At 36.6% G+C, this 17,489-nt stretch overlaps 1 protein-coding gene across 1 annotated transcript; it reads right to left on the minus strand.

The window, feature by feature from the left end:
• Positions 1-14,999: 14,999 nt before the first annotated feature.
• LOC110735449 lies at positions 15,000-15,941 on the minus strand. The gene has a single exon (XM_021915640.1). It carries the CDS (start codon positions 15,939-15,941, stop codon positions 15,000-15,002), a length of 942 nt encoding a protein of 313 aa, XP_021771332.1.
• Positions 15,942-17,489: the final 1,548 nt, after the last annotated feature.

Raw genomic sequence — 17,489 nt, forward strand, 5'->3', positions numbered from 1 at the left:
TCAAATTGTATGGCTCAGATTTCTTTCCTCTTATTTTCAGACATCTCTGAATTTCTCTCTCCTCTTTAATTTCCAGGTTATTTTCTCTCTCCTCTCTCTTCTCTCTTTTCTTTCGTACTTTCTCTCTCTTCAACCAGCTTCTTTGTTTTCTCTCTCTACTGCGTGTTTCTCTTTCTTCGTTCTCTCTCTAAATGCGGCGGAAGGAGGAAAGCGGCGAGTTTAGGTGGATTCGACTTTCAGGAGAAGCGGCTAAGGTATTTTTGTAGTTCGATCTGATATTTTTAATTATTTTGGTTTTTTGATATCTGGAAAATTAGGTTTTCGGTGCATGTCTGATCTGTGTTGTTGTTATGTTATGTATATTGTGGAATTTGCTGGAACTTTGAATTGATTTTCTCATTGAATGAGAGGTAGAATCGAAAAAAGGAATTACGTTTAATGTAGTCGAATTTTGAGTAATTTGAAGTGTTTTTAGTGGATTTGTGAGTGAATTAGTGACAGTTTGGAGTAGTTAATTCGAATTTCGAGTAATTTGAAGTGTTTTTAGTGGTTTTGTGAGTGAATTAGTGAGAGTTTGGAGTAGTTAATTCGAATTTTGAGTAATTTGAAGTGTTTTTAGTGGATTTGTGAGTGAATTCGGGAGAGTTTGGAGTAGTTAATTCGAATTTTGAGTAATTGAAGTGTTTTTAGTGGATTTGTGAGTGAATTCGGGAGAGTTTGGAGTAGTTAATTCGAATTTTGTGTAATTTGAAATGTTTTTAGTGGATTTGTGAGTGAATTAGTGAGAGTTTGGAGTAGTTAATTCGAATTTTGAGTAATATGAAGTGTTTTTAGTGGATTTGTGAGTGAATTAGTGAGAGTTTGGAGACATAAATTAGCTCTGCTTTGTACACAGAGAATGAGTACTAAGAAAAGGAAAACCTCTACTTAGAACACGATCAACATTGAGATTCAGGAGCAGAGTTGTCTTAGAGTGAGCTTAGAGTTCTAGTGTAATATGAGGTTATCTGGATGAAATCTGGATGAAAGTCTGCATTTCAAAGTACTTAATCTAAATGTATGTATTCTGTAATGGATGTAGCTAGGTGAGACCTCAAAAACCAGTATTTTATGTTGGTATATAAGGGACAATTAAGAGGCTGGTCAGTGGAGGTATGATTTGGTTGATTCAGCTGTACTCGCTGATGTTGAACTTTGATTACTGGTGTGATTTTCTTTTCCTTTGACTGGTGGGATGCAGAGTGTGACCCCAAAGATCTCTCTAGGTGGTGAAATTTTCTGGACTGGTCAGCATAGAAAAGCTGGTGTTGGTTATGCTGCTCGATACATTAATGACAAGACGGTAATTTGACTTTGATTTTCATGAATTTTTACATGTTCAGTTTTGTACCAGTCCTTGTTATATTAGTATCTTGGCCTGTTAAACTTTTGGGTCTATGTTATGATCTGAATTTATGTTTTGGTGCTCTACCTTGCCTTCATACCTCTTCAGTTATGTTCGATCCACATAAACTTAAGTCGGGATTCAGAAAGTATGTTACTCTCATATTCAGGAGTCTGCATATGATGAATTCTCAGTTAGAGTATGAATTTCCATATACTTGTATTGTCTAAGAGGTCCAACTTCCAAGTTTATGTAATGTGCTGTTCTGTTTGAATTTTGTTTTTTTTTTTGGCCAGCATGTTTACTAAGATAGAGCTAGGACTTTGTTTTGCATCTTTGTTTTTAGCTTTACTTTTATTGATCAGATTTTTCATATCTCTTGATTACTTGAATGGTATTAAGACTTTGTATTTTGTTTGAGTACACTATCTAAATCCAGTGGAAAATGATGCATTATATACTCCAATCCATCATGCATAGCAGTACAACACTCTGAATCTAATTTTACAAGGCCTCGATTAGTCAACTTGAGCAAAATTAAATGTTCACGAATGATGATTTTATTTCACCCTTTATCGATCTTAGTTTTTTATGTGGGCGTGATTTTTGGCATGTTAAAAGCCTATTAGCTCAATTGGTCGAGCACCGTGTAATCACGGGATGTAGGTTCGAATCCTACATAGACTTTTTTAATACTTATTTTTATATTTATTGACCTCTGGGTAAATGGTGTCAAATTGATATAATTACCCGAAGTTTATATACAGTTACCTTATTTTCGATATAATGACCTTAGAATTATGGAAATGTTGTAAATTTTGTTTCAGTCACCTTATTTTTATATATAGTGACTTTTATTTTTGTATATAGTGACCTTTATGTAAATGGTGTCAAAAACTCAGTCGATATAGTTACTTTATTTTTGTATATAGTGACCTTAATGTAAATGTTGTAAAAATTGTTAAAGTTACCCTATTTTTGTATATAGTGACCTCTATGTAAATATGGTCAAAATTGAAATAGTTACCCTATTTTTGTATATACTGACTTTAATGTAAATACGGTAAAAATTGATATAGCTACCCTATTTTTGTATATAGTTACGTTATTTTTATATATAGTGACTCTATGTAAATATCGTCAATTTAGATTAAGTTACCTTATTTTAGCATGTAGTGACCTTTAAAACGTTGCGTTTGTCAAAAAAAAAAATAAAAAAAAATAATAAAAAAAAAGACCTTAAAAACGGTTGAATTGATTATATGTAAGGTTGGAATGATCTTAGGGCTTTAGAACCGTCTGATCTTTTGTGCTAGTAATGAATGGCTAAGATTGCTTGTTTTTAGTTTTCACCATAAGCTCTGTTTTTAGCGGAACCTCCCCGTATATATATATATATATATATATATATATATATATATATATATATATATATATATATTGATAATTATTATGATTTATAAATATTAATAATTATAATTATTTAAAATGATAAATTATTATCATCAATACAATATTAATTATTATTATTGAATATTAAATATTATTTGAAAATAGAGAACAACAGAGCAGAGCAGATTTGATCTGAGCAGAACAAAGCAGAGCAGCTCTAAAGAACGGGGCCTAAGTCAACCAATAACTTAAGATAACGCTTCAAGCTCTTAATATTGATTATATATTCTCACTCTTTATTTTAGCATTTTTTCACTTTTTCTTTCTACATTGATGTTACAAATAAAATCAAAGTTAATTTGTTATATGTTCAATATGGATATCAATTCTATTTATAGTTATTTAATTGCTGAGGTTCGATAACAAGAACAATCAAAATTTTCACGGAAAGATGTCTTGATAAGAAAAGAAAATTTTCCACTTCGATGTTAAAAACACAGATTGGGAAGATTATGTCTACCACATTCATTACCATGGCCTTAGAAAACACATTCTAGAAAAAAAAAGTTGTATTTCCCCAAAACTTGAGATTAAGACATATATATTGCCCCATAAACGAACAATATAACAGAATGCTCAAATACGTACTTAGGCCATGTGCTTTAAAGCTGCTCTGCTCCGCTCTGCTTTGCTCTGCTGAGCCCTGCTCTACTCAAATTAAATCTGCTCTGCTCTGCTTAAAAGAAATCTGCTCTGCTCTGCTCTATTTTCAAATAATAATTAATAATAACAATAATAATTAATATTCAATAATAATAATTAATATTGTATTGATGATAATAATTTATTATTTTGAATAATTATAATAATTATTAATATTAAAAATAATTATAATAATTATTAATATTAATAATAATTAATATTTATTAATCATAATAATAATTATTAATAATTTATTATTTAATAATTCAGACTATTGAGAATTAATATTTAATAATATTATTAATTAATAATTTCTAATAATTATAACAATTCTTTCAAAAAAATAAATAATAATAATAACAATTAATAACAATTTCTTTTATAAACATTTGATATTAGATTCAAAATATGTAGAAACATTATATGTATGTGGGTATTGAATGTTAGTTCATTGAATTTAATTATTTTTCAAATATTTCCATACAATTTAAGAATTAAAAAAAAAAAGAGGTTGTTTTCAAGTAGTACTTTGTATATCATTATTATTTTTAGGGTTAAAAATATATTATTAAGAAAAATTTATAAGTAAAACCATTATTACTTGGTATATGCACTTAGTAATAGTAATAATAATAGTAATAATAATAAAAACAACATTAATAATAATAACATTGATAATAGTAATAATAATAATAATAAATAATAATAATAATAATAATAATAATAATAATAATAATAATAATAATAATAATAATAATAATAACAACAACAACAACAACAACAACAACAACAACATTAATTAATAATAATAACATTAATAATAGTATTAATAATAATAGTATTATAATAGTAATAGTATTAATAATAATAATAATAATAATAATAATAATAATAATAATAATAATAATAATAGTAGTAGTAATAATAATAATGTTGAAATCTGCTCTGTTCGGCTCGGCTCTGCTCTGCTATCCTGAAATCTGCTCTGCTCTGCTCTTCTGACCCCTGCTCTGCTCTGCTCTGCCCATAAGCTCAAAAGAACAGGGCCTTAGAATTGTTAAATTTTGATGTATGTACTCGTCATAGCTAGTCATGTTCGAAAAATTCTTTTGATTTTACGTTATGGAATAACTTTGGTTGTCGGTAGCATAATGAGGGAAAATATATAAACAAATATTTTATGGGTTATAAATTCTCTATTTGTTAAAACACTAAGACCCTGTTCTTTTAAGTTTATTGGCAGAGTAGAGCAGGGGTCAGCAGAGGAGAGAATATTAAATTTCAGCCGAGCAGAGCAAAGCAGATTTCAGGATAGTAGAGCAGAGCAGATTTCAACATTATTATTAGTACTATTTTATTATTATTATTATTATTATTATTATTATTATTATTATTATTATTATTATTATTATTATTGTTATTATTATTATTATTATTATTATTATTATTATTATTATTATTATTATTATTATTATATCTCAAAAACAAAAAGTCATACAACCTACAATAAATTAGAAGCCGAGATACAATCTGGGCCCCCACTCCTCTAGCTATAGCAAAGCCTACCCTAGTAAAAATATGAGCTGCAGCACGTGCTCCAATGTCTTGCGTCGTCGAGAACCTCTGAATTCGCTTAAGCAACGCAACAGCCTCCTTCTCTAATTCACCAAACGAAGAAAAGGAGAAGGGAATGAACCCATATACAATCGCCTGACAACGAGCCTTATACTTAACCCGCTTTCGCTGAGCTGCATCAGCCACAACCCGTCCAGGAATAAATTCAGATAGCCCTGACTGTGTCAAAGGAAAAGATCCTGTCAAATCTACATAGACATCGCGACCACGATCCCAAGAATAAAGTAACACATCAGCAGGTCTGAGAGCCTCGTCGTTCCCTCCAGACAACCCAATATCAACCTCTTTCCTTGCTGAAATCCCAGAACGATAGCAAACATCAACTAGGGTATCCCGAACAACATTATGTCTATGTTTAATACCCACGATACCAGCACACGACACCGCGTGATCGCCAAAAATATCCCCTAGAAAAACCCTTGAACAAGTAGAGCACGGTGTCGAGGCAGAGAACAACGAACACCCAATCGGTAGCATAATACACATCGATAAGTCTTTGCATTCATAGTCTGACCCAATCCTGAAATAAGAACGGCCCGAAGCCAAGCAGACGTGTGATCTCCCTGCTGAGATTTCCACAATGTTGATAGACGAGGGGATAATGAAAAGGTGGATTCTGCAGAATCGGTAACCTTCGTGAAATATATATCTGCCAATTTCTTCATGAGTTTTGGGGCAGCGACCTCACTAGGATTACTTAAAAAATCAGACTCCACCACGCCATTAAACAGACCCAAAGCGTCTTCAAAAGCTCGACCATGACCAACAATGTCAGCATGTCGTAGAAGCTTTGTCTGCAGCCCAGTTGACTGTAACCGAGAAGCAAGAAAAGCATAATGCCGAACATCACCTGCAAAATAAACACCAATCCCTCCAAACGCAAATGGTAAAGTGGCAAGCCGCCACTTCCGATCGCCAAACCCAGGTCCTGAAGCAGTAACAATACGCTCCAAAGAAGATCGAAGAGCCTCGTCAAAAGTGCGCTGAGCCGCCTCAAAAGTACTAGGGGACAAGTACGCAACGCAAAGTAGAGTTGAGAAACTCCCGTACAAGCCCTAAGTAACAATAGCTCACACTGAGGATCATCCAGCGTAGCAACCTTATCCATAAGCGCAATGGTCTTGGTCACCCTATGCATCACAAGCTCACTACTAAAACCAGAATCAGAACTAGCAGGACCACCAAGCAACTTAACACCACGCGAAGGTCGAGAAATGTTAGGTGGAAAGACACCCACAAGCCTGCTTCAGGGGTCTTCTGTAGGTCAGAAAACTTCAGTTTTGTCCACGTTAAGATGTAAACCAAAAAGAGGCCCTTCCTCCATAATCAGCTGCAAAATCTTCCCCACAACCAATGTGTCACCAATAATAGTGTCGTCATCTAAATACCAAGCCTGAAAACATAAATCAAAAGTATCTCTGATTTTACACACCAAGGGTTGTAAAACCAAAGCAAAAAGCAGAGGACCAAGGGGATCACCCTGCTGCACCCCCTAAGACGACCATAAGGTGTGGTCCCCATAATACAATCTGGCTGGATTAGAGTAGCAACCCACTTCGAAATACCCGGACAACGACGATGGACATCACGTAACATGACCGCACGATCAACTAGATTGAAGGCATTACGAAAATACACCAACAACATTGAAAGACCAACATCAGATCCACGAACCTCAAGTAATCGATTCACAGCATGAAGAATGGCCTCACCGCCTGAAGAAACCCCAACGCCAAATTGAAGACCATCAAAGTAACTTCCCAAAGACTGCCCAACCATAACAGCACCGACTTTCAAAACCAGAAGCCGCCAAACGGTACCCACAGCTATAGGACGAATTCCACCACCGGGCTTGACAAGGGGTGTGAGAGGAGCACTAGCAATATACTCTCCTAGCTCCATAGGACATCTACCAGCTAGAAATAGATTAACCACCCCGGTAATAGAGTCAATCAACTCGTCTGAGACAGCCACAGCAGCACCACTCAAGCAATCCATAAGGTGTTGAGCACGTAACCCATCCCTACCACACGATGTGCCACGCGAAAAACTCTGAATCTGATCTAAAACAACAGCAGAGGAAGCAACGAGATGAAGTTGATCTACAGGAATATCAGCAGGCAAGGAAGGAGGTGAAGAAGAAGGGTGTTTTGAAAGTAAATCCGCAAGAGTGGCATCATTATATGGAGCAACACCTGAAGAAGAAAAAACCCGGACTGCAGCGGTGTAATGGCCATCACAAATCTTCCTATTATTATTATTATTATTATTATTATTATTATTATTATTATTATTATTATTATTACTATTACTATTACTAAAACTATTATTGTTACTATTATTGTTAGTATTACTTTACTATTACTGTTACTATTATTATTGTAGACGTCATTCGAAGCACGTCGACGTAAGCATATTGTGAATATGATTGACACTCATAGGAAGTGGGAATTGACATAATACGATTAGGGACAAAACAAAGTAGGGAGTCGCAAACAAGTTTTACGTGTGCTACTTCCCCAATGGAGTCGCCAAATTCTAGGCATCGTTCGAAGCGCCCCTACGTAAAGAATGTTGTGAATATGCTTGGAACACATAGGAAGTGGGAATTGACATATATGATTAGGGACAAAGCAAAGGAACTTGTAAACCGTTCACTGAAAAACTCGTCTGATTGAAGATAGCTTCCTCGCCTCAAGAAAAGCTATCGTAAGCTACTTCACCTCGAGCAGCCTATTGAATGAAGATAACTTCAATTCCTCACCTTAGGAAAAGCTATCGTGAGCTACTCCGCCTCGAGCAGCCTATTGATGAAGATAACTTCCTCGCCTCCAATATTATCTCTTTTTCTGGATGAAAGGCGACAATGATTGACCCGTGAAGGTTACACCCCATTCATAATCCATGAGATTACTAACTCCATATGATTTGGAATCACGAAAGCAGGATCGGGATGATGGTATACAGTGAGTCATGGAGTCACATTCGCCCGTATTGGCCTCTAGCTGCTCGATTCTTATGATGAAAAATAGTGATCTCAAAAGGTATATAAACAAAGATTCAATTTGCTCTAAACTATAATTATGCTAAATTGGTTGAATATTAATGCACACATAATTCTAAATATTTGTGATCACTTTAATTAAATAACAAGATTAAAAAGGATCCTAAAATGATTGTCCAAATTATCTTATTAGGCGTGATATTCAATTATATATTCCCTTTAAACATGCAATATGGTGATCATAAAAAATATAATAAAATCAACATCAATGTTGGAAGCAATTCTACAGTAAATTGTTAGTCAAATCAAATCATAATAATAACCTTAATCATGATACTAGCAATAAAGAATAAAAATAAGAGTAACTAAGTGATTAATTGCACACTTTTCTGCGTTTCCTTGAATTGCTACATCGTGAATAAACTGTTAGTAACTTCAATAAATAATAAAATCAAATTGAAATAATGAAATTAAATAAAGATTATAGTTGATTTGATCCAAACTCTCAGTTAATTCTACCTTTCACGCCTTGGTCTAAGGAAGGAACCTCAGATCAAGTATGGAATCTGATATGTACATTTTATATAGTATTTTACCCCCGTCCCTTGGTCATAATTAGTAGTGTTTTTGGCTCTTTAGAGCCACTTTTATTACTAATTGGTGTTTTCTAGTGTTTTCGTAGATTTGTTTGACTTTTATGGGGATTTGCACTTTTGGAGCATTTTCCCGGGATTTTATGGAGTATCTATGAGCATTGGAGATGCACGACCACCCTTTATAGACCAGGGCCGGTTATAGCCATCAAACCGGTGATTAAGGTCTCGGTATATGTGATACCGGGGCATTTGGACCGAGTATTCAAGACCCGAAGAGGAAATTCGGATTGGCCCGAAGAACCGGAGCCCAATCGAAGTCCAAAGAGTGGCCCAAGAGTGCCGCCCAGCCAAAGGAGCTCCCGCTCGAAGGTGCACCCGGCCGGGCGGGGGAAGCAAATCCGGCGCCCGAATTCGCGCCCGGCCGGGCGCGAGAGACGTACCTGAGAGTAAATGGCAAGCTGATGAGGAGGATATAGAAAAGATTGTTCAAAGCTTCTACCAAAATTTTTTCACAACCGGTACTCCATCGGAAGAAGCTTGTGAGGCAGTCTTGGAGTCTACAGAGAAGCTTATTACTCCGGAGATGAACTCTGACCTTATGCGCCCAAATTTGAAGGATGAGATTTTTGCTACACTTTCCCAAATGCACCCTTGTAAGGCCTCAGGACCCGACGGTATGCATACTATATTTTTTCAAATATTTTGGCATATTGTTGGCAATGATACTACCAGGCTTGTTAGTAATATTTTACAGGGTAATGAGTCTATTGGCCCTGTAAATAATACTAATATTGTTCTCATCCCGAAAGTTAAATCTCCCACTCTGATCTCGGAATTTAAACCCATTGCTCTCTGCAATGTCTTATACAAAATTGCATCAAAGGTCATTGTTATGAGGCTTAATTAAATCGATTCTCCCCGGAATTGTTTCTGAAAATCAAAGTGTCTTTGTCCTGGGAAGACTTATTACTGACAATGCCCTAATCGCCCTTGAATTTTTCCACATAATGAAGAAAAGATGCAATGGCAGGAAGGGGTTGATTTCTATGAAGCTTGATATGAGTAAAGCCTTTGATAGAGTAGAATGGAATTTTTTGGAAAATTGCTCTTAAAGATGGGATTTGTCGGAAGATGGGTGCATATTATTATAGATTGCGTGACTTTGGTTAAGTACTCCTTCATCATCAACGGCAATATATGTGGTTCAGTTACTCCATCAAGGGGCCTCCGACAAGGCGATCCTTTATCCCCGTATCTTTTCATACTTGTTGTAGATGCTTTTTCGGGCTTAACGCGGAAAGCTTTGGTAGATGGCTCTATCCATGGTGCCAGGGCTAGTCGTAAGGGGCCAAAAATTTCTCATCTTCTTTTTGAAGATGACATTCTTCTTTTTGCAAGAGCCAACCGAAGGGAGTGTTTGAAAATCGTTGAAATTCTCAACGTATATGAACATGCTTCTGGACAGAAAATTAACTATGAAAAATCGGAGGTCTTTTTTAGCAAAGGCGTCAGTACTCTAATGCAAGAAGAATTATTGAAGATTTTAGCAATGCAGCAGGTGTATAAACATGATAAGTATCTTGGGATTCCAACCATCATCGGAAAGTCAAAGAAGATGGTATTTACGGCTCTCAAAGACAGGATATGGAAAAAACTTTTGGGGTGGAAAGAAATTTTTTTATCAAGAGCAGGGAAGGAGATTCTACTCAAATATGTGATTCAAGCCATCCCAACCTACATCATGGGAGTATATAAAATTCCAGCAGGGATGATTGATGACATTCATTCTATGATTGCACGCTTTTGGTGGGGTTAAGACGGAGACAAAAAAAGAATTCATTGGAAGAGTTGGAAGGATCTTTGTACCCCTAAATGTATTGGAGGTATGGGATTTAGAGACTTAAGAGTCTTTAATGATGCTCTTCTAGGTTGTCAAGCTTGGAGACTCACGAGCAACCCAGACTCCCTTATTATATAAAGTACTATGTGCAAAGTATTATGCAAGAAAAATCTTTCTTGAAGCCCACCTTGGAATTGGAGGTAGCTATTCTTGGCGTAGTGTGTGGTCCTCGAAGGCTTTATTGAAAGAAGGAGTACTTTGGAGAATAGGGAATAGGTCGTCGGTCAATATTTGGAGCGAACCGTGGGTTGATAATGGTGACACTCGGTTCATTACAACACCGAGTACAGAAGAGGCTCAAGTGGTAAGCTATCTAATTAGTCATGATGCTAGTGAATGGGATGTGCAGCGAGTTGAGAGGATTTTTAGTGAAAGGGACGTTCGTAGCATTCTGGATATTCCTTTAAATTCTAAGGCTGCCCCGAATGTAATCTCATAGGCGTTCTTCTTTGATGGGTGCTACTCTGTCAAATCTGCTTACATGCTTGATAAGTCTTGCAACCTTGATCTTTTTCACAAGTCTTGGTTGGATATTTGGAGCTTAGATGTCACCCCAAAGGTTCGTCACTTCCTTTGGAGAGTGTGCACAGTACAGGGACCCTCCCTGTGAGAGCGTATCTCAAGTACAGGCACATGACAGAAAATGCTGACTACCAGTGGTGTTCCGGTACTCCCGAAACTGTCCAGCATGCCCTCTTCGATTGCCCCACAATACTCCAGCTCTGGGTGGATTGCGACTGCATTGAAATGTCTCTCTGGCCCAACGGTATGACTTTCCTTGATTTACTTGAGTCATGGGGAAAACTCGATGCAAAGAAGAAGTGTAGGGGAGCTATCTTGATGTGGAACTTATGGAATAGAAGAAATGAGTTGATTTTTAATGGCAAAGAGGTTTACCACCCCATTATAGTGGATCAGGTTTCACGGCTTGCTTCTGACTGTAACGCATACTCTAAAAGGATTTATGGGGGTGTCAAGAAAGGCTCACGCAGCCCCTCCTGAAGGCACCATCAAGCTCAACTGCGACGCCTCTCTTAATGTAGATGGGTGGGTTGGATTGGGAGTTGTTGCCAGGGACTGGAAGGGTGATGTACTCTTCGCTGCTACACGCCGGAATAGAGCTCACTAGCCTCCAATTATCGCTGAAGGGAAAGCAGCTTCCATGGCAATCAATCTTGCAAGAAGCTTTGGTTACTCGGACATAATAATTGAAGCAGACAGCCTGATTTTGATCAATAGATTAACTAAAGCCTCGACCTTCTACACTGATCTTGAAGGGGTGTTAGATGATATTTTATCCTCCTGTATTTCTTTTAATTCTGTTTCTTGGTTTCATATTAAATGAGAAGGGAATGCAGTTACTCATAACTTAGCTCGTTTAATTCCTTATGATCGTGAACAAATATGGGAAAACCATTGTCCTTGTGAGGTTTCCCCGTATGTTTTGATGGACAAATTATCAATATAAGGCACCTTTAACGGGTTTTCAAAAAAAAAGAAAAAAAGGTCAAATGCACAGGTATGAATCTCAGGTCCACAATAATATTATTTTGAACCACGTCTAGTCAAGTTTGTTTCTTTAACTAGATGAAAAAAAGCAAAAATTGAAAGGTGCATTTGTGCACTGATTTGCTTGTCTTAAGTGACTATCATTTTGAGATGTAATAGTTTTTTAAATTTTCTTTATGAATGTTTTTTTTGGTGTTTAGATTTCCTTATGAATATGATCGAGCATTAAAAATGGTACAAAAAAACCTCATTCATGCCCCATACCCAACACAAAATATTTCGTTTATAAGTTGGCGTGGATGAAATTTGAATCTTTAGCCATTTTGTCATGCTTACTTTTGATATTATGTTAAAGAATCGATTCAACCAAAAACTTAACATAATGATTGAAGCTCAGGATTAGCTCATGTACACATTATCAAAAGCAAATAAGATTTTTTTTTTTTTAAAAAAGAGTACAATATAACAAGGTCAACATATTTTTTTTTTGACAACAGCTAAACACAAGAAAACTAAGAAACAAAGCTAGAAAGATTAATTCTACATGCATTTGCTCGATCGTGGGCCTAAGCCACCTGGTCCCTACTTACCTTCCAGATAACACAAGTCCGAACAGTAGCAGCCATCCTCTGGATGTCCCGGATAGTCCACAAAATATTGATATCTGCTGTTTGCTGGGCCAATTGACCATATTGGTATAAAAGTTAACACCCTTATGAAGGATTGATATAAAAGTTATTGCTGACGACATATTGGTATACAAATTAACATGTGGCGACATATTGGTATATAAGTCAACAAATTGCGACATTTACCCCTATTTTCTCGTCGGAGGATATGCGTATGATACACACGCTTAATTTTAGTGCTAATAACTTTTATTTGACATTTTGTTTTTTGTACTTTTCTCTACTTTTTATATTAATTTAAAAAAATTATAAGGTGAAATTCCAAAAAAAAAAAAGTTGAAAGCCCAAAAGTGATGAGAAAGAAGCTATGGGAAAACGAATAGGAAGGCTTAAGCAAAGGGATATAATCTTGAATGTATTGAGGGCGTTGGTATTGAAGTATCACAAGGTAGATTCTTCTTTTTTTTAAAAAAAAAAAAAACCCTCATATATATATATATATATATATATATATATATATATATATATATATATATATATATATATATTCTTATTATATTGTTGATTTACAAAGTTGTGGGTATAATTAAACAAATGAAGTAATAATGAAAGTTAGCGTCTACTAGTAATTGGTTTTGAAATTAAATAATTAATATTGAGATTTTGTTTATTGTTTATTAGTTCTTTGGGGTTTATTGTTTGATTGATTTATCAAAGTTATTGTATTGGAAGGGAAGAGGGAAAAATTATTATTTGGTGCTGAATAAGTATATTATGATAATAAATAAGATTGCAAAAGTAATTAAAATAAAATTTTGAAGTATACAACACGCTCTTTCATCTGAAGAAAAAATAGGGATAAATGTCACAATTTGTTAATTTATATACCAAAATGTCGCCACATGTTAATTTTTATACCAATATGTCGCCGGCAATAACTTATATACCAATATGTCATAAGGGTGTGAACTTATATACCAATATGGTCAATTGGCCCTGTTTGCTGATTACCTAGTATTTTAACCAGATTAGAAGAATCAGAGAAAAGAAAAACCTTAGGAAACCCCTTCGAAATAACTCATCTTAAAGCCATTAAACAGGAAAGAGCCTCCGCATGTAAAGCCGAAACTGCCTTGCAAAAGTGCCCACCACCATCCTGGAAGATATCTCCTTCTGAAGAAAAAGCCCATCCTAACCCTGCATTGCCATTACTTTTCTTCCAGGAGCCATCAAACAAAACTGTAACCCCTTGCGTTGTAACTGGCAGATGGAGTATAGTGAAGTCCTCTTTTCCCATAGAAGTGTAAAGAAACCCCGGGGGGTCGAAAGTCGGCATATACTACCTCATCATCTGCCCTTTGAGGGTACTTACCCTTTTTCTCCCGAAATATCTCCATCTCCTTCATTGCTCTGTCCGTATGATGAAGCCACACCTCCCCGTCACCATCTCCCCCTCTGAAAACCCGACCGTTTCTAGTTATCCATAAGCACCATAGAGTCACTACTAATTTAGTGATCCTATCGCTATGAATGCCATCCTCGCTATAGAAGAGAAGGATATATTTCTGAATCCATTGTCGCACAAGAGTAGATTCAGCAAGATTCAAGTTGAAAATAATGAAAATTTATTCCACGCATATCGTGCCACTGCACACTCTCTAAAAAGGTGTTGGAATTCCTCTTCTACCTCTCCACATAAGTCACACCCTAACTGCACTGGTATACCCCTATGATGGAGGTTGGCCTTGACTGCCAAACCATTCAAAAATAACTTCCAAATAAAAAGGCCCCGTTTGGGGGGAATATTAAGCCTCCACAGAATCTTCCACACCTCCTTATACCTGCTGTGATAAGACTCCATTTCTTTTGAGCCTTGAAGAAAAGCATAACCTGTCTTAGTCGTGTATCTCCCCGATTTATGGTGCGACCAATATGAAAAATCTTCATCCTAGTCACTAGACAGCTCCATGCTTAAGATTTCCTTAGCACTTTCCTAGTCAAACCTTTTTCTCACTAGGGGAATATCCCATCTACTAGGATCATTGCGCAAAAACTCACTAACGACTCGTGCCCCCACCTCACTCAAAAGTTGGTTGGAGGCCATAATGGGCACCTTTCCATTTACCCATTTCATGTTAGCCGACTTTATTATTTTTCCCGATCCCACTTTCCAAGCAAAACCTTCAATTAGAGTGTAAGTAACTGAGAATATACCCCTCCTTCCCCATGAGGGAGAGAGGCCTAACTTTTATCCCTTTTGTCCTGTAGTGAGAGGGCTCTCCTCACTTTGATAAAGCACCCTAAAGGCTAGAAGTTGAGGATTGCAATGCATTCTCTGTTTGAACAACATTGCCTCATTTAGCGTCCCCATCGCTCTAATCCCTAAGCCACCCATCCCCTTTGGAAGATGCAGGATATCCTTCTTAACCCAATGCATACCCTTTCCCCTGGTCGAGGCCCAAAAGAATCTAGCAATGATTGAGTCAATCACATTTGTCGTAGAGGCCGGTAATTTGAAACATTTCATCACATGGGAGGAGATACTAATGAGGACGGAGTTGATAAAGACTAGCTTGGCCGACTGTGAAAGCCTAATCGAACTCCACTGTAGAATTCTGTTGGCCACCTTATCCACCAAAAAACGAAAATTATCCGCCCTTCTGCTAGTGAAATCGATAGGGGACCCCAGATGAGTCCCTAAATTATCCTTCTGATCCATTTTCAAGATATTTTTGAAACATTGTCGATCCTGAGTTGATGTTGACGGACTATAGCGAATGAAAGATTTTTGAAGATTAAGTTGTTGACCCAAAACCTCTTCAAATCTCCTCAGAAGACCAGCTAAGTGGTCATAGGAAGAGGTCGTGGCTTTAAAGAAAATCATCGCATCATCTGCAAGAAAAAATGAGAGATGGAAGGAGAGCGCCTCGTAAATTTTATCCCCTTTAAAAGACTCTGTGACCCTTCTGTTCACTAAAGATTTATAAGAGACTGTAGTAATGCACTGTTCCACCCATTGTACCCACTTGTCAAGAAAACCGTAAGCCTTGAGAATTTTGAGAATAAAAATCCAGTTAACTCGGTCATAGGCCTTAGACATATCAATCTTCAGAGCGGCCATTGGATCCTTAATCCTCGTGCTAGAAATAACATGAGTTAACTCATGGCTAAGTAAAATATTGTCTTCCATATATCGACCCGGAACAAAAGAGTGTTGGAATTCTATAATTATAGCCGGAAGAGAACCTTTTATCCTATCCACCATGCATTTCGTGATGCATTTATAAATGGTGTTGCAAAGGCTAATGGGACGAAAGTGAGCTGCAACCTCCGGATTTTCAACTTATGGAAGCATAACAAGGAGAGACGCATTAAACTCCTTCAGTAAAAAACCAGTGTCAAAGAAATTTTGAACAGCCGTTATCACCGAACTCCCAACTAATTCCCAATGGACATGAAAAAATTCAACAATGATTTCATCCGGCCCTGGAGACTTGAGATGATGAATAGAGAACATCGCCTTCCGAATCACTTGGCCATTAAAAGGCCTAACCAATGCCATTGCCTCTGAATCTTCCAACTGAGGAAAGACCATTTCACGAAATAGAAGATCAATATCATCCTCCACCGGATTACTGGTCACTAGGCTAGGAATGAAGACTTTCTTCAAAGAACCTTGAATTAAAGTTGTAATATCATCATGGCCACTAATCCACTCGCCATCATCATTTTTGAGGGTGATGATCTCCTTTAGTTTTTGTCTTTGCTTAACCCTATTAAATAAAGTCGTAGAAGACATATCACCTTCTCTAACCCATTTATCTTTCAAACGTTGCTGCCAAAAAAGAAAATCTAACCTACACTTAGGGATAATGTCATTCACCCCCTTTACATACTCTTCCCCTTCCTCGATTGTCAAGATCGCATCTCCTTAGTTACTTAGATTATTCGTGATGGAACGCCAATTAACACCCCAAAAAGTACGATTAGCCAAGCACCATTTTTTAGCACGAGTCCTAAATAAATTAAGGTGTTTAGCTAAAACAAACATGCTAGAACCATTCATGGAGATGTCCCAAATATCGATAGTCATTCCCGCGATAGCATTATAACGTAGACACCACCTTTCAATTTGATATGGACGGTTGGACCGAGGCATAGAAGGATTCGAATCATAAATAATTGCTGCGTGGTCCGACGCTACTATTGCTTCATGGATAATTCTTCCTTCCGGAAAATCCACAAACCATTGATCTGTACAAAAGTCTTTATCTAACCGTTCTAAAATGAGACCATTTTTCGAGCGTTTGTTAGTCCAAGTAAAACGAGGCCCCGAGAAAGGAACTTCGATCACCCCATTGTTAAGCCGCCAATCAATGAAAGCATCCAAACCCTTTATCACTAAAGAACCCCCTAACTTGTCTTGTAAGCAATCAACTTGGTTAAAATCACCAATCAAAAGACAATTAGGAGTTATCGAGAGGAGAGTAGTGAGTTCATCCCACAATCTAGGTCTATCTTCTACTTTAGGCTCACCATAAACAAACATCACATTTCTATTGCTTCCATTACCATCATCAAGGTTACACAAAATGTAGTTCGGAGTAGCCAAAACACAAGTAACAACCCCTTGATACCAACTAAAAAACCGCTAGTCCCCCTCTAGTACCATCTGCATCCACTCCATAAGAAAAATTTGGAGAGAATGAATTAACTACATGTTTTACATCAACAAAAG

Source organism: Chenopodium quinoa, unplaced genomic scaffold (assembly GCF_001683475.1).
Source record: "Chenopodium quinoa cultivar QQ74 unplaced genomic scaffold, ASM168347v1, whole genome shotgun sequence".
Lineage (NCBI taxonomy): Eukaryota > Viridiplantae > Streptophyta > Magnoliopsida > Caryophyllales > Amaranthaceae > Chenopodium > Chenopodium quinoa.

What these genes read in the sequence shown, in the direction of transcription:
- LOC110735449 (XM_021915640.1), bottom strand. Translation starts at nt 15,941, where the DNA reads ATGGAAGACAATATTTTACTTAGCCATGAGTTAACTCATGTTATTTCT.